Source organism: Gorilla gorilla, chromosome 6, assembly GCF_029281585.2.
Source record: "Gorilla gorilla gorilla isolate KB3781 chromosome 6, NHGRI_mGorGor1-v2.1_pri, whole genome shotgun sequence".
Taxonomy (NCBI): domain Eukaryota; kingdom Metazoa; phylum Chordata; class Mammalia; order Primates; family Hominidae; genus Gorilla; species Gorilla gorilla.
The window spans coordinates 126,053,590-126,071,809 of NC_073230.2; the positions used below are offsets into that span (position 1 = coordinate 126,053,590).

The following is an 18,220-nucleotide window of genomic DNA, read 5'->3' on the forward strand; positions in this document are numbered from 1 at the left end:
GGATACACATTTGTTTGTTTCTATAGTAACATGATGGTTGGCCTTCCAGTGGTAATACTCATTTGTAATACAACTGGGCCAGAGGTACCTTCTGAGTTCATGGCACAGGATTTCTTAGAGGGAGGTTGACTGACTCATTCAAACCTAGGACTGTAGCTTCATTAACCTTGAGTTTTAACCAATTACTGATCCACCTCAAGAAACATTGTCTGCGTTCTAAGGATCTAGGCGTTAGACAATTGCTAATTAAAAACATGAAATTTCTTTCTTTTTCCTTCTGCATTACAGATGAATAGATTATTCACCATGAGGGATGACCATTTTGGACACTATCTGAGATAATAAGAATAGATATTTAAGAGGGGAAAATGCCATTTACAGGGGCTAGGAGCATTTTTATTAGGGATGAATTTAGCTTGAGATTTGTTTGGTAATAAAAAGCACCTGGAATTTAGATGCATCTTTTAACAGATTTTTTTTTTAAACTGGCTTGCCAATATTTGAAAATATCAGTGCTCCAGTTTCCACCGACTGTTACCCGTAGACATTATGTAAAGCCAGATGCATTTGTGATTAACCGGAGTTCACAGCCCAGGACCTGAGGAGATAATTTTAGGTGCTTTCTGGAAAAATAACTGGTCCTTAGGTACAAATGCAAAGCCAAACGTAGTTATTGGAATTGAAAATAATAAAGCCAAGGGCTTATTTTGGACAACCATGCAGCTGGAGCAGCTGAATGCTAAAATAGTGGCCTGTGTGGTGGTTTCCCCTGTGGCTTCTTATCTCCGTGGGTTACACACCCTCACCCAGGGGAAGACAGCCTTCTTAATGCAGCTTGCAGCAGGCCTTCTTTTGTGGGGCAGATTTTCCTCAGAAGAGAAGTACATTAGTCATTGAACTGTTAGAGAATATAATGAAAAGAAAAACCTAACTTTGGATCAGATTTGAATTTTACTACTCTATGGCCTGTAGCTGCTTCTCTGACTCAATATATTATCTTCCTTTAAGGCAAACTAGTTTTCAGTTAGTAGAGGGTTTCAAAACAAAGCAAGTAGATTAATAGAAAGTGTAAAAATCAGAATAAATAGAATAGAAAATAGATTTACTTTTGTTTTGTCATGTAATCTCGGCTGATAAAACAGGAATATACATATGTGTGTAGTTGTCAGTTTCAAAATCATGCCAGTTAAAGTTCTCTGTGTTTTAATTTTTCTTAAAGGCGTATATAAAAAAGAATCTCAGAGAAAGGAGACACATTCATAATGATTAACCATACATACATCTTTAAAAGTTTGGTGTAAGAATGAACCAGTATTATACTTCATAGAAGGGCTGATTGTTCTTGCAGCAGAAAAAAGGTTTGAGTTTTATTCATAATTTACTTACTAACTCATTCAATGCCATTTATCTTTAACTTAAGTCACACTTAATGATAAATGCTCTTCTCTTTACTGCCAGACTGCCTGTAGAAGTAGCTGAGCTGGCTGCCCTAATTTCCTTACTATTCACTGTCTTTAATCACTTCAAATTTGACTTTGGCCCCACTTCACCAACATGCCCAGACTCTCGCCCTTTATGTCACATTGGGAAAGCCACATCCTGTTGAATTTAACTCTGCAACATCTGATATGCTCAACTCCCCTCTCCGGTGGTATTATAGGTGCTCCCCTCTGAAATAATTCCCGAAGCTGCACATTTTACACACTCTACCCCATTGCTACCAGATGTGTCTGTCTTTGTCACATCTCTGGTTATGAATGCTATCTTCTTTCTGCCTGCTATATAAAGTCCACTTTTCTTGGCTTGGCGTTTGAGCCAGGATTCTCTCCCACTGCTTCTCATCCGCCCTGTTTTCCAATCCAATTCCTTTGTGTATGCTGTGATATCTACCTAGAGTCCATACTCTCTCTTCTTTCCTCTCTAATCTCATGTTCAAAGCTTATCCTTCTTTCCAAGCCCAGAAGGAAGGACATCCCATTCATTAACCTTCTCTAACCCTCCTAGCTGGAAGTAATGTTTACTTCCTCTAGATTTTATCTGTACTTCTCTTCTGAGATGTTTCATATTCTGTGTTATTTGTGTAGCCATCTCATTTTCCTGTCTCAAGGGTAGGGTCAGTCTCATTATCATGTTATTTTCTGCCCCCAGTGCCTAGTTCAGTGTATGATACTTTTTATAAGCTAAATATATTTTAGATATTAATAAATGTAGAGCATATATGAAAGATGTTTTAGAATACAGATGTTATTCCGTTATACTTGTTAATATTCTTCTTACATTTCTTAGTTATTTCCATGCTTTTAGATTTAACAATTATCTGTTCAAACAGTTGATTATTGTGAGTATTTTGAACCCTTTTATTAGGTTCCAGCACATTAAGTAACGAATTGCCGTATTCAGCTTTGTAGCATGTAATCTTCCAAATCTTACTATTAAAGTTTCTGTAATATTTTTTGGTATAACTTCCCGTATAGGAAGAGTAAATGAGAAGCTAGTGAACAAATTCCCCTCAAGATAATGGAAAAGTCCTAGCACATTTTGCATGGCTGATGCTGTGAAGAGCCTTTTGGAGTACTCCAGTATGAACACAAGAACAAATGGGAGTGTCCTTTTATACCACTCACTCCAGCCACCGCATAAGAGCATGTAATAGCTCTCTACAGTGACACTGCACCTTGCAAGAACTCAGCAATCCAAACATTTCAATTCCCCAGAGCACCAAGCACTAAGTAAGAAAAAAAGGCCAGTGCGTATAATACATACAGATAAGCATAAAATAATTACCAAGGGAAGGCCTTACCTTTGGCCCTCAAACACAGCTGTTATTTTACATAGTTCCAGTGCACATCTTTTAGGGCTGTACTTAGCACCCTTCTCAAGGAAACATTCCTTTATGCACATTCTGTCACTCACTCCATCCAGCCCATGGCTGAGTTAAGAGTACTAGCTCTATATTTCCAGCAACACCAGAATTATAATTGCCTGCCAATTTGTCTCCATGTCTGCTTCTCCCACAAAACCCAGAGCTCCTTGAGGATAAGAACTATGTATATATCATATATCTTTGTATCACCAGTGTTTTACATAGTACCTGGCCACACGTTGAATATGAGTATCTATTGAATGACCAAAGCTGGTCATGCGCCTTTGAAATCACAACAGATTTTTAAGTAGCACATTGAGGAGAAAAGGCAGTTTGAAGCAGGTACACAACAAATAATAATAGTTAATATCTGATAGTGTGTCAGGTGACAAAAATAACATGAAGAAGACTTAAAACAAAACAAAGAAAAACCTGTGCGGGATTACTTACTTTTGGAGGCAATAACCTAGAGTACTTCAACAGTTTTTTTTTTTGTTTTTTTTGAGATGGAATCTCGCTCTGTCGCCCAGGCTGGAGTGCAATGGTGCGATCTCGGGTCACTGCAACCTCCGCCTCTTGGGTTCAAGTGATTCTCCTGCCTCAGCCTCCCGAGTAGCTGGGACTACAGGCACCCACCACCACGCCCGGCTAGTTTTTGTATTTTTAGTAGAGACGGGGTTTCACCATATTGGCCAGGCTGGTCTTGAACTCCTGACCTTGTGATCCTCCCGCCTCGGCCTCCCAGAGTGCTGGGATTACAGGCATGAGCCACCGCACCCGGCCTCAACAGTTTTTTAAAAAACTTTCTTGCATGCTAACACAGTACTGTAGTTTACATTCATTTTGATGACTTAGAGTTACCAATCAAAGACTGAAATAAGTTCTGGCCATTCTTTTTAAGGGTGAAGTCAAGTATGTAATGCATTTTGGAAAGATTCCGTTGTGAAATTGTTTTTAAAAGTATCTGGTTTAATAGGATAAAACCTTAACTATCCCACATGACTAATTTCTGAGGGTTCTACATAGCCATAGTCTTGCTATATGAGGATAATATAAGTATATCTGGGACCATCTTGATTTATTAATGTGTAGTAGTCATTGAGTCTTCCTAATATGGACTTCAGACTGTACAGGTAGTCTAAGGATAGAAACACACAGACACACACACACACACACACACACACACACACACACACACACACACACACACACACACACACGGCAAAGTCCCAGCCATCAAAGACTTGTAGTTTTGTCAGATTTATATTTTCTTATGAAGGTTATTATCAGAAGTCCTGGGAAATGGTTGTTATAACTTTCCTACCTAGAACTCTGCCCGTTGTAGTCATTTAGCATTTATCAAACATTGAGTACTGTGTGGAACAGGCTCTGTGCTGGGTGCTCTGTGTTGGCTGATGGAGGATTGAGACACAGTGTGTGTGCTTGTAGGGAAGAGGTTCCCAGAGCCTGGAGCACCTTGTCTTAGCAAAGTTTCTATTTCTCTTCAATGTAACTATGTGGAAGGTTTGCTTTGTGTACAAATAGACATTTATTTTTTCTTCCTGGTATTAAATAGTTTATGAGAAACAGACAAACTCGTAAAATAGTCTTCAGTCATAAATGAAAGCATATTTTAAATAATTAAAAATATAATAAGACTTACTTAGGTCTTTCCTCTGTTCTTGACCATGGTGGAGATCTTCATTATCAAGGTTCCTGTAACTAAAAGGGAACAGATCGTCTGAGATCTTGCTCCACTTGTCCTTGAGGGTTATTAAGGTTTGTGTGTGACTGGGCGTTGGATGGTCCTTCATGATATCAGGGAAGGTTGACAGATGGCCTCCCTCCAGCAAGGGAGAAGGTGCCATGAAGACTGAACACTGCATTGTTCCCACCAATACAGTTTGCGCCAGTATAGTTTCCCAGACCACAACTGAGAAAAGAATGTGCTCAGCTCCACTCCTCAGCAGAGCCAGATGCCCAGTACAGCAGAAACAGTGTACCTGTAAAGTTGCCTAGGCGACATCGGGAGTGGAAGGAAGAGTAGACAGAATGATTTATGAGGGTTTCTTGCCATAGGAATGGGTCTAAAATTATACTTCCATGTCTTTTCCTCAAGAATAAATGACACAGGATTTATCAAGGGGATTGTGATGCATAAAACCTCAAGACCTTATCAGACCCCAAGGAGACCAGGGCCAAGGGCAAGGAGAGGGGCAGCAGAAGCAACAAATGAGGAAAAGAAGTGCTCGTGCTGTGCTTTTAATCCTTGATTGAACTGATGCTCTGCCTTGATGTAAAACTGATTTTTAAAAAACATGCAAATATTGTATATTTAAAATATGACTAGAAAAAAAACCACTTACTGGGTGAAATGAAGATATTTTATTTCCATATTAAAAAAACAGCTCCTCTCAGCATCTACTTTAGTATTAGCACATTTGCAAAGACAGTTACATGCCAGCATGTGAAATAGCATGTCATGGTAGCAGAGGGAGAACTTGTATTTTATTTATGAACAATCGGGAAAGAAACGCTCAGGGCACATAGAGTTGGTGTATCTTAGCACCCTTTCTCGGCATACTGCAATTAGCCAGCATTATCACATGTCAATGTTGATTTTTATTTTCATGAATTATTATGTTGGTGATGGTATCAGTTTTATATTGCTGCCTAACAAATTTCCGTAAATATAGCAGTTTAACACACACTTCTTATCTCTCAGTTTCTGTGTCAGGAGTCCAGGCATGGCTTAGATGGGTCTTCTGCTCTGGGCCTCACAAGGCTATAATCAAGGTGTTGACCAGGCTGCTATCTCGATTGCAAGTTCAGTCAGGGGAGAATCTGCTTCCAGTCTCACTCAGGCTGTTGGCAGTAATCATTGCTGTAGCACTGAGGGCTTGAGTTTCTGACTGGCTGTTGTAGAGGCTGCCTGTGGTCCACGTGGCCACTTCATTAAGCCAGTAAGGAGGATCTCTCTGTCTGCCACCAACATAGAATCTTACATAGTTGTTTGTTAGAAGCAAGTCCCGTATTCCATGTCCCACCCACATTCAAGGGAAAGGGGTCACATAAAGTTATGAATAACTGGGTGCCTGTAGTCCCAGCTACTCGGGAGGCTGAGGCAGGAGAATGGCGTGAACCCGGGAGGCGGAGCTTGCAGTGAGCCAAGATCACGCCACTGCACTCCATCCTGGGCGACAAGTGAGACTCCGTCTCAAAAAAAAAAAAAAAAAAAAAGAAGTTATGAATACCTGCAGAGCAGGGATCGTTGGAGTCACTTTAGTGTTTGTCACAGGGTCATTCTGAGGAAAAGTTCTTTCATTTTAAAAGCTGTGCAATCTGGAAATCTGTTTGAAATTAGCAGGAGTGTAAACTAAGCCATTAGAGCTTCCATTTTTCATTCCCTTGTCCTTTGGTAAATGAGGAAGGGCAGAAGTAAAGTTGCAGCCTTACTTAATAGATGCTGACAGGAAGGAAGAGAGAAGTTAGTAAGGTTGAAAGAACAATGAAATGAGAGAAGATGATATTCTCTATTATCACATGGAAAAATACAAATGATGGATTAAACTATTCCAGTGTGTTCCCTACCTCACTTTGGAGGTCTGAGAAAACAGTCTGAGGCGAAGTCCCTGCTAGACTAACTTATCTCGTAATGTGCTTTCTATAGAAAAGCACATTTTCAGTAACTAAATCAGAAATGTTGCTTTGCATGAAATTGACAATTTCTTAATCCACCCTGATAGCCCAGTCTTCGGGCCTGGAAGTTACTGTGGCCTTGAATATTCATCCCTTGCAATGAAAACATTGCTAACCAGCATGCTTAGGTTATGGTTTAGGCTTTAACATGGCTTATGTCATAACCATAAAAAGACTTGAAGAAAAGGAATAAACAGGATCACAGGTGGTTCCCATATGGCCTGTGGCTCAATTGATTGTTCCCACGGTATCTGGTAAGGCAGTAATCGGAGATTTAGGAGCACATGTTAGACTTCAGGGACATTTCTTTGCCTTCTAAAATGGCTGCTTTCAAAATCACCCTCAGGTTTAGTACTACCCCAAGCAACTAGAATCCAGATAAAAGGACCCTTCTATGAAATGATTCTTCATTTGTTTTGTAGGGCATCCATATTTCACAGGACTAATCACAATGTGGATGTTTTACTTCCTGGGCTGTACACTGTAGCACAGTGCTTGGCACATAGAAGATGCTCAGTTAATGCTAATATGACAGCTACTACTACCATTGTTAGCATTTACACATTCAGCTCAGTCTCCCCTGCATTCTACAACTATAGTAATATAAGATGCCAAATCAGGCCGGGTGCAGTGGCTCACACCTGTAATGCCAGCACTTTGGGAGGCTGAGTGGGGTGGATCAGTGAGGTCAGGAGTTTGAGACGAGCCTGGTCAACATAGTGAAACCCGCATCTCTACTAAAACTTCAAAATTAGCCGGGTGTGGTGGCACATGCCTGTAATCCCAGCTACTTGGGAGGCTGAGGCAGGGGAGTCACTTGAATCCGGGAGGCGGAGGTTGCGGTCAGCCAAGATCGCACCACTGTACTCCAGCCTGGGCGACGGAGCGAGACCCCGTCTCAAAACAACAACAACAAAAAAAAAATCAAAAGAAAAACAGCCGTCATAATACATATTATTTGATGAGGTCTGCCGTATTAGGCACTTTATCTACAGTATTATGTTTAGCTCTTGTGACAACTATGCAAGATAGGTATTACTTTTTAAATTTTATAGACCATGAAACAATCTCAAATGTACATGAATACTTTTTGTAAAGAGATTTTCACCCACATTGATTTACCAAGCAAGTAAGTAAACCAAAGCCCCCTATTCTTTATCTTTTTAGTTGGGCCGCATTGTCCATCTAGGCACTGCATAAACTTGTTAGAGAGAAGTCCTCCAAAAATCATTTTGGTAATTTTGGGGAAGACACACAGCTGTCCTAATTTTTAGAAGTGCTATTTGGATCCATGTTAATTTGTCTTATCATAGTGGAAACTGAGACTAGCCATTCACTACTAGTCAATCAATATTCCATGTATTTGTATACAGTCACTTTAGATAGTAATTTCACATATCTAATTCCCCACCAGTGCCTTAACTGCGCTTCACTTTCCTTCCCTGGGCATTCACCCTCAGGTCCCAGGGCTGCGGTACTCTGCATGGAATGGCCTACCGCTCTACCCCTCACTGTTCCCTAGTCTCTGCAGCCATCAGTAACTTTACCTGGTTAACTTTCTATTCAGCCTACAAGTCTCAGATGAGATGCCTTTTCTTGGCAGAAATTTTTCTTGATCTTCCATTCCTTTTGGTGCCCTGTCCCTTATAATTTCCTCATGTGTCCTTTCCCATTTGCTTATCCGATGACTTGCTTCTCTCACCCATTGGATTGTGAGCCTCTTGTGGTCAGGGGCAGTGCTCTGTAAGCTGCTGTGTCCCCAGAATCTGGCCCAGTGTAGGCACTCAGCAGCTATAGACTGATGTTAAGAGAAAATGCACATTTCATCTCAGCCTCAGAGCAGTTCTGGGAAACAGATAGGAAACCAAAGCTCTGCAAGAATGTGGGACTCTCTCAGGGCCATCACAACACTGTTGTTGGTCTCATGTTTGGTGACTGGGTCTCCTATTCCTGGTCTCTTTCCTAGGCATAATGCTTTTATATAAAGTCCGTTCCATTGTTTTTTTGTTTGTTTTCTTTTTTCAGCCTAAATAACTTAGTTTCTCTAAACTTTTCTCCTAGGGACTCTTTTTTAACCCTTTGAATTATTGCTGATTATTATCTTATAACTTTTATTTTTTTTTCCATTTTGCATGTCATATTTTAGCAAAGCATTAAAAGGAACACGGCACAAAGCACACCCATATTTTTGGATGCTGTGGATTTCATCATGCTGCTTATTCCATTCTATCTAGTCAGTACCTCCAAGGCATTAATGCTGCCTTACCTCCTTCATTCGAAGACTTCCCTGTGCAAGGTGGAATATACGTAAGGAGGCAAACACACAGGGTTATATGCCTGCTCTGCTTTACAGAGGCCTCTTCCAGGAGTGTAATACGGGGGTTGCTCATACTCTGAAGAAGATAGTGGCAGGCTATTACTGTCATGAGAGCCAGAACGTGGCTGGCTCCTTACAGACATGGCTTCATAGGGGCATGCCACGTGATTCCTGAGTAAGCCTTCTGGTGTGAATTTCCTGCTCACTGGGGTGATTCTTCACTTCCCACAGGTCAACCTGCTGTATTATCCTCTTACCTATGCTTTTCTGTGATCCATAGAGGTAATTTAATTTTCAGTCCATGTACCTACCCTGCCTACTTAGTTTCTTCTCAGTGCCACACTTAATTCCTTCACATTTACTGATTAATTAAATGAGAAGACTATGCCAGGTGAAGGTTCAGCATCTTCAGAACTCTACCTGATGCATTCCCTGAGGCTGCCTTTCAATAACTGAGGTGATATTCTTTGAGCAGTGTGACCTGTTAGAGGTGCCCAGTCAGGTCCGATGAAAAGCCCTCTGATTTGTTGAAATGGTGCATTAGTAAAGTATTATAGTTTATTTTCACAAAGCTAGATTAGTTGTTACATGTTGGTTTTTGTTTTGCCTAGCCCCGGCAAGTATGGAGGTGACCTTGATGTGTCTATAGAATATCAGGAATATCTGGCTGGGTGGGTGGCTCACACCTGTAATCCCAACAATTTGGGAGGCCGAGGTGGGCGGATCGCCTGAGGTCAGGAGTTTGAGAGAGGCCTGGCCAACATGGTGAACCCCCGTCTCTACTAAAAATACAAAAATTAGCCAGGTGTGGTGGGAGGTGCCTGCGATCTCAGCTACTCGGGAGGCTGATGCAGGGGAATCACTTGAACCCGGGAGGTAGAGGTTGCAGTGAGCCAAGATTGTGCCACTGCACTCCAGCCTGGGCAACAGAGCGAGATTCTGCCTAAAAAAAAAAAAAAAAAAAAAAGAATATCAGGAATATCCATTTTATGTCTCAATGCACATACCTCACAGTTTTCTGGTCCAATTTTTAGGCACTTTATCAGGCCCTCATATGTTTTCAAAAATAATTGCTAATGACTTTGATGAAGCTAGGCAAGATATTTTTTGGTTTTAGGGCAGTTTGGGCTATAGTTTGCAGCCTTCCTAATTTAATAGAAGAATTTTTTAACTAGATTCTCCCCCTTCTCAGGGTGGCTTCCTGCCTTTCCATTCTAGTGCTTCACACACAAATGACAAGCTCACAGGGGACTTATCTAGAAAAGGCCGAGATAAAAATAAGTACAATGTTAAAAAAATCTATCTTATAGTATCATTTATTTAGAGCTTCCTCTCCTTTTCTAATGAAAGGCTGCTGTAGTTTCCTTTTGTGCTTTTTTTGCTGAAGGCTTTTCAGTAATATTCCCATGTGTCCCCTGTGATGCTAAAAGCATGAGCTTGGGGGCAGGTTGACTGGCATTCAGGTCTTTGCTCAGCCTCCAGCCGCAAGACAAGGCGAATAATATTGATCTCGTGGAGCTGAAATGAAAATTAACTTTTCTAATCTGTGAAAATGCTTTGTTATAATCCTGAAATACATGAATACGTAGGTTGAAATAGCAAGTACCAAGTGTTGACATTATGTCCAGCATTGCCACATGCCATGTCTGAATGATTTTTGCCAGATGTTTAATAAGATTATAAATGAATAGGTTATTAAATGGGCATCTCCTACTCTCTAGGTGTTTCTGTTTCTGCTTCTCTGTTTTCTGTTTGTATCTCCATTTATTTTAATGCCTACCATTATGTCAACTCTGCCACCTTCCTATACATGGATATACCAGAGAAATACATTTTAATTATTAATTATTATTGATATATAATCTTAAAAACAAATGAATGGAATCTTTATTTTTAATCTCTTTTAAAAAAACTCATTTTTTTTTTCACTTACTGATTAAATCTTGAGTCTTTTGCCTCCAGTGGATCAGTGATTTTTCAGCAGAAAATCTTTCCTCTCCATTGCTTTGTGCTTTTGTTGCTAGGCAGTCAACAGCAGGGCTACTAAAGCACTTCTAATTTAGGCAAATCTTTTCCTCTATTTTAGAAATGGATTTCAATGGCATTCAGTTTGTTTGCAGAAACCTACTGAAAGGTATATGGTAGAGATATGAATGTTTATAATTACAGAATAACAAAATGAATATTCTGCTGGCTTTTTTTTTTTTTTTTTTTTTTGAGATGCAGTTTTGCCCTTGTTGCCCAGGCTGGAGTGCAATGGTGTGATCTTGGCTCACGGCAACCTCCGCTTCCCGGGTTCAAGCGATTCTCCTGCCTCAGCCTCCCAAGTTGCTGGGATTACAGGCACCCGCCATGCCCGGCTAATTTTTTGTATTTTTAGTAGAGATGGGGTTTTGCCATGTTGGCTAGGCTGGTCTCAAACTCCTGACCTCAGGTGATCCACCCACCTCGGCCTCCCAAAGTGTTGGGATTACAGGCTTGAGCCACCACGCCTGGCCTCTGCTGACTTTTAAAAAAATAACAGGGAATGTGGGGTCACTCATAGTGTGGAGGGAAATTTTGAGAATTTTAAGCACCTCTGAATCATATTGGCAGTTATAAGCTGTAGGGGTGTTTTGTGCACATTTGATTTTTTTTCCTTTTAAAAAATCTCCTTCCTTCCACGAACAAACAGTTGCATGGGAAATGACATATCACTATATATATGTGTATATATATATATGACATATCACTATATATATATGACATATCACTATATATATATATATATATATTTTTTTTTTTTTTTGATGGCCAGGCAAAGCCTCCTCAACTCAACTGTAGCTTCCTCCTCTTACCTCACAGCCCTAAGCTGATGACTACTTCTGTGCCTTATTCTACCTTCCCGGAAGTTCCAGGTCCATTTAGTTCGAGTTGTAAATATTGACTGAACACGTTGTGTTAGTCCAGTCTCTTGTGATTGCAAATGAAATACCACAGGTCAAACAAATTCATTTAAGAGTAGGTGCAGTGGGAGGCGAGCTTATTGAGAGGATGCTTGGGTGGCACGAAAGAATGGAACCAGTGTACCCTTCAACATCCATGTCTTTGTTGCTCAGTCTCCTAACCTCCTCAACCCTTGCATCTGCTTGGAAAGGCCCATGCTGTCTCCTTGGCATCTTGAGGCAGGTCCTTTCCTCTGTTTAGATTGTCCTCCCATCCCTCCTTCTGTCCACTTTGGTTTGGTTAACTTTTAATTATTCTTCAGGATTCAGCTGAGATGTGTCCATCTCCTGGACTTTCTCCCTGCCACCCAGCCTGGGATGCATCCCTCTTAACATGTTTTCATAAAATCCTACACCCAGGACCTATCTATGCACTTATATAATAGTTGCTCATTTGCTTGTGTGTTTCAACTGCACTTGGTCTTCTAGAGAGTGGGAACTGTGTCTGATTCATTCTTTCATTTTTTACCCATTGTCTCATTCATAAACAGAGAAAAATATTTGTTGAATGAGTGAACGTGGGATGTCTGTTCATTTTGGTATATTACTTTGCTTTCTGGGCTGAGCTCAGGACAGATGCCAAAGCCTTTCCCTCTAATGACATCAAAGCCCTACTTCTAAAACCAGACTGGATGTGATTCCCTTCTACAAACAGATTCAGTAAAGAAATGTGAATACTCCCACAAAAAGCCCAGTAAGTATGTGGTGGTTTTGATAATAATAAAAGTTTTGTGTAGTATCTAGATATAAATAACAATGACTTAAAATATATGTATAAAATACTTGTAAGTGAACCCTAATCAGTGAGCAACAAGGTTAACTGAATAGTGGGTATGAACAGAGTGGTCAAGAAGGTGCCTGGGCTACTCTGCCTATGGAATAGCCATTCTTTATTCCTTTACTTTCTTAATAAACTCACTTTTGCAAAAAAAAAAAAAAAAAGAAGAAGAAGAAGGAGGTGCTTGGCAGTGAACATTCATTTTTAGAGGTTTATTTTTCATTTATTTCATTGACTCCATTTATTTCGATGACCAGTTTAAAAACCTTTTAAGTAAGTTGAAAAAAACCTTTTACTCATCATACAGTGGCCAAAACCACAATTACTTTTGCACCAACCTAATAACTTGTCAATTTGTCCTTCCTTCTTAGGGGTAACCATAGTATAATAATCTTTAATTACTATTTAATATATTAAATATAGCTATTTTCAGTTTATTCTAAGGTTGAAATACTGCTTGTTGATGCATCAGGGACTCTGATGTGCAGGTCCCACAAAATGTGTAAGAGCACCTTCTCTTCTTGGCTAACAGTTTTGTAATCAACTTTGATTAAACTATTCCATGGTTATGAATCCATGAAAACCATTCTCAACAATTGTTTTGGGAGTTAGAAATTACAAGTACTCTATTTTTTTTGTATGTAGCTTTTTTCTTTCAGTATATATTACTTGACACCTAGTATTCTGAGCCTATGTAATGGTGAATCATTTTAATGGGATCTTACTATGGTTCTAAGAATTCTCATCATCAGAAATAAATGATTTTACCAGAGAGAAAAATGAAAGAGCTGGTTTTACTGACATACTCATCCATTCCTTGTTCTTCTCCCTTTCTCTCTCTTTTCTTTTTCAGTGAGCATGTTTTTGAACACATTAACACCGAAGTTCTACGTGGCCCTAACAGGCACTTCCTCACTAATATCAGGGCTTATTTTGGTAAGTGGTGGAGTCCTTCTCATTTAAAAACATGCTGATTAGTAATATGTGTATTAGTGTATGTACAGTAAAAAACTCTGGAAGAATATACACTAACAGGTTACAGTGATTATCTTGCACATGTATATATGTTGGGGAGTGGACTCATAGAAGCCTTTTACTACCCCATTATATTTCTGAAATATTTGGAAACAATTTAAGCAATCATATATTACTTTGTTGAAGGGGAAAAACAAATGTAAATGAAATGGAAAATAAAGGAAGACATAATTCTCTGTCAAATTTTACTATCTAAGATATTGTAAAATAAATGTAACTCAGTTCAACTAAAAATCATCAAAATGGGGCTGGGCGCAGTGGCTCACATCTGTAATCCCAGCACTTTGGGAGGCAAAGGCGGGCAGATCACTTGAGGTTAGGAGTTTGAGACCAGCCTGGCCAGCATGGTGAAACCCCATCTCTACTAAAAATACCAAAAAAATTAGCCGGGTGTAGTGGCACATACCTGTAGTCCCAGCTATCCGGGAGGCTGAGGCAGGAAAATGGGTTGAACCCGGGAGGCAGAGGTTGCAGTAGCCGAGATCGCGCCATTGCACTCCAGCCTGGGTGACAGAGCAAGACTCTGTCTCAAACAAACAAACAAACAAACAAAACCAACGATCAAAATGGAATATTGTACAAAATCAAGATCAATAGAAATATAGCTTAGTTTTTTCTAAATGTATTGACATGGATTGTGACAATTCTAAGTTTTTTTTCCCTTCATCTTCTTTTCTTTCTAAATTTACATTTATTTATGCATTGCTTCCTTTAAAAAAAATCCCTAAAATGCAAAAAAGCAATATGATTATCATTTGTATGGCTCTATTACCTTATCTTTGTAACAGTTGCAGGTGTGCTAAATGGTAACACTTGAAGTAGTTAATTTTAGTGGCCTCAAATGGGGACCATCTAAACTCAGTGGGACTACTCTAATAGAATTAAATGACCTTTAAGGCAAAAAGGTTTTAGAAAAGCTTTTTTTCTCTGTACCCATATACTTGTGATTAAATTATAGAAACAAGCATAAGAAAAATTTTTACAGAGTTGATGTTAAGAGAAGTGGATGATCAGAAGAAAAACAGAAAAGCTTTAGAGAAGGGTGCAAACATGTGGAGCAAAGAGCATAAATGGACCTAGAATAATGGTGGATTTCGGAAGCTTGAGCTTGTGAGGAGCCAGAGTAAAAAGATGAAGAAATGTATGGAGGACAGAAACCTGCAAACAGAGGAGAGGGATGATGGCAGTGTGGGGAGGATCTTTTCGTGTGCAGAGAACATCCAGGTTCATCTTGCTTTGCTGTGTCATATGGATTGTTAAACTCGTGGCATGAGATGTTTAAAGTTGGTGTTAAATGTCCTCCCACACATCTCCATTCCAAGTTTCAGGGTCCCACTCTTTTCCAGTTAATGCCCTCACTTTAACAGTAGATACCTGGAGAGCCTGAGCATGCACCTCTCATTGCAGGTCAGCCACTCACATAAGAGCTTGTGTCTGATTTTCCACAATTTCCAGCTCTTTCTCTACAAGAGATGAGACTCTCACTAAGGGCACTCTTAGAAGATTCGAAGCTCAGTATGTGCTTCTGGAGCCAGGAGTTAGAATCCCTGAGTTCATTGTTTTCATCACCTTGTCCAGTGAACTTAAGAGCAACCAACCAACTTCGTTATATTCCTTGGTTCTCCACATATGGTCAAAGGTATTATGTGTAGAGTTGCTAAACTCTTTGCCTCTCAAGAGTGGTGAATCAGGAGTATCAAATGCATTTATTTTGCATAACTCTCTAAACAGTTCACGCCAAGGACTGTCAGTGTTCTCCATACTATTAGAAGTAGAGTCCTTAGCATTTTTGGGTCTAATTATATTAAGCAGCCAACTCCAGAAACCCCAAAACCAACTAAAGAAATCTATCCTCAAAATTCTGTTTCTCTAGAACTACTTCTGGTACTAAAAATCTGTTTTGGATAAATGAAAATCCAACTAGAAAGCCCAATGCTGGCTGCAAAGACCAACCCAAGTTGAGGGGAAGCATATTAAACTTCCTCCTTAAAATGGGTTGAAATAAGGTATATGCGATACTTTATACCATGTCGCCTCTTAAATACTAATCTGTTCACCTGTGTCTCTGAAGTTTTCCCTGTTCTTTAGAGATATGATAAAAATAAAGACCCTGTAGAAAGTGGCTCCATAAAGCTATAAAGCTGGTCACTAATTTATTCCATGTAAGGACTGTGTCTTATTCTGAGATTGTGTCCTTCTTACTTTTTAACGTTAAAATTTTCTTCTGAAATGATGGTGATAGTGTATGGTAGTGCTATTTTACTATTATTACTTTGCAAAGAAGAATATAGCAGCCCCACATTGGTCTTCACATTTGTCGGGGCGGAGGCAGGAACTCTTGGCTTCAGAGAACAATCACCTCAAAAATTTACTTCTACTTAACCTGTTGAGGAACAATATAAATTGTCCAAATGGGAAATAGTAAAAATATTTGAGTCTGACCTAGAGCAATGAATGGAGAAGAGAAAGGCTTTAGATAATCTCTTCAATCTAGGGGATTGAGGGCAGAGGAAAATTATCTAAGAGAGGATTTGGTGGACGGAAGCCAGCAGAAACGGTTTTGCTAGAAAACCACAGAAAAAATTGTGGTAAGTGCTGAAGGTATGGGAATGAATCTCTCACTCCAAAGGTTTCTAATTTTATTAATTAAAAAATATTTTCATTAGGAGGCAATATACTTACTATTTAGAGCTAGGTAAGAAACTATATTAATATATTGAGAATTACATGATATCCAGAGAGGACAAGGAGTAGACAGAAGATGATGAGAGAAAGTAATGAAAAGGGGAGATCAGTTTCAGTGAGACAGGTGATAGAAGAGAAAACCATGAAAAAGGAAGAAGTCAAGTGAGCCCTGTTTGCAGACAACATGATCTTATATTTAGAAAAACCTAAAGACTCTACCAAAAACAGTTAGAACTGATAAACGAATTCAATAAAGTTGCAGGATACAAAATCAGCATACAAAAATCAGTAACATTTATATATGCTAACAGTGAACAATCTGAAAAAGAAATCAAGAAAGCAATCCCATTTACAATAGCTACAAAGAGCATAAAATACCCAGGAATTAATTTAATAAAAAAAGTGAAAGATGCATACAAGGAAAACTATTAAACCCTGATGGAAAAAAATTGAAGAGAACACACAAAAAATGGAAAGATATTTTGTGCTCGTGGATTGGAAGAATTAATATCATCAAAATGACAATACTCTGTGAATAAATTTTACAATACTCTGCACATAAATTTACTTATTTAATGCAATCCCTATCAAAATACCAATCACATTCTTTACAGAAATAGAAAAAAATATCTAAAATTTATGTGGAACCACAGAAGACCCTGAATAGCCAGAGCAATCCTGAGCAAAAAGAACAAAACTGGATGCATCACACTATCTGACTTCAAAATATTTTACAAAGTTATAGTAACCAAATCAGCACGGTACTGGCATACAAACAGACACATAGCAATGGAACAGAGTAGACAGCCCAGACGTAAATCCACAAATTTACAGTCAACTCATTTTCGACAAAGGCACTGAGAACATACATTGGAGAATGGACAGTCTCTTCAATAAATGTGCTGGAAAAACTGAATAACCATATGTTGAAGAATGAAGCTGGACCTCTCTCTTTCACCGTATGCAAAATCAAATCAAAATGGATTAAATACTTAAATCTAAGACCTGAAACCATGACACTGTGAAAGAAAACATTGGGGAAATGCTCCAGAACATTAGTCTGGGTAAAGATTCCCTTTGAAAACTGGCACAAGAAAGGGATGCCCTCTCTCACCACTCCTATTCAACATAGTGTTGGAAGTTCTGGCCAGGGCAATTAGGCAGGAGAAGGAAATAAAGGGTATTCAATTAGGAAAAGAGGAAGTCAAATTGTCCCTGTTTGCAGACGACATGATTGTATATCTAGAAAACCCCATTGTCTCAGCCCAAAATCTCCTTAAGCTGATAAGCAACTTCAGCAAAGTCTCAGGATACAAAATCAATGTACAAAAATCACAAGCATTCTTATACACCAACAACGGACAGAGAGCCAAATCATGAGTGAACTCCCATTCACAATTGCTTCAAAGAGAATAAAATACCTAGGAATCCAACTTACAAGGGATGTGAAGGACCTCTTCAAGGAGAACTACAAACCACTGCTCAAGGAAATAAAAGAGGATACAAACAAATGGAAGAACATTCCATGCTCATGGGTAGGAAGAATCAATATCATGAAAATGGCCACACTGCCCAAGGTCATTTACAGATTCAGTGCCATCCCCATCAAGCTACCAATATCTTTCTTCACAGAATTGGAAAAAACTACTTTAAAGTTCATATGGAACCAAAAAAGAGCCCGCATCGCCAAGTCAACCCTAAGCCAAAAGAACAAAGCTGGAGGCATCACACTACCTGACTTCAAACTATACTACAAGGCTACAGTAACCAAAACAGCATGGTACTGGAACAGAACAGAGCCCTCAGAAATAACGCCGCATACCTACAACTATCTGATCTTTGACAAACCTGAGAAAAAC

The 18,220-nt window shown here is 39.3% G+C and overlaps 1 protein-coding gene and 1 long non-coding RNA gene across 16 annotated transcripts in view; one reads left to right on the top strand and one right to left on the bottom strand.

Moving 5' to 3' along the window:
- ST7 (suppression of tumorigenicity 7) overlaps nt 1–18,220 on the top strand; it is a 277,197-nt gene that overhangs the window by 132,213 nt on the left and 126,764 nt on the right. For 11 of the 15 annotated variants that reach the window (XM_031012996.3, XM_055347479.2, XM_031012997.3 and 8 more), the window contains exon 2: nt 13,495–13,577. The exons of 1 other annotated variant lie outside the window; for it this stretch is intronic. In XM_031012996.3, the coding sequence (XP_030868856.1) occupies nt 13,495–13,577 (83 nt within the window). Of the gene's footprint in view, nt 1–12,349; nt 12,558–13,494; nt 13,578–18,220 lie in introns of those variants that run through there. 3 more of the 15 variants (XM_063708740.1, XM_063708739.1, XM_019031521.4) reach the window with 2 other exon arrangements.
- Nucleotides 1–18,220, bottom strand: part of LOC129523796 (uncharacterized) — a 61,689-nt gene that overhangs the window by 1,960 nt on the left and 41,509 nt on the right. The window contains exon 2 of the long non-coding RNA XR_008667420.2: nt 4,527–4,585. This is a non-coding gene — a long non-coding RNA (uncharacterized lncRNA). The remainder of the gene's footprint in view (nt 1–4,526; nt 4,586–18,220) is intronic.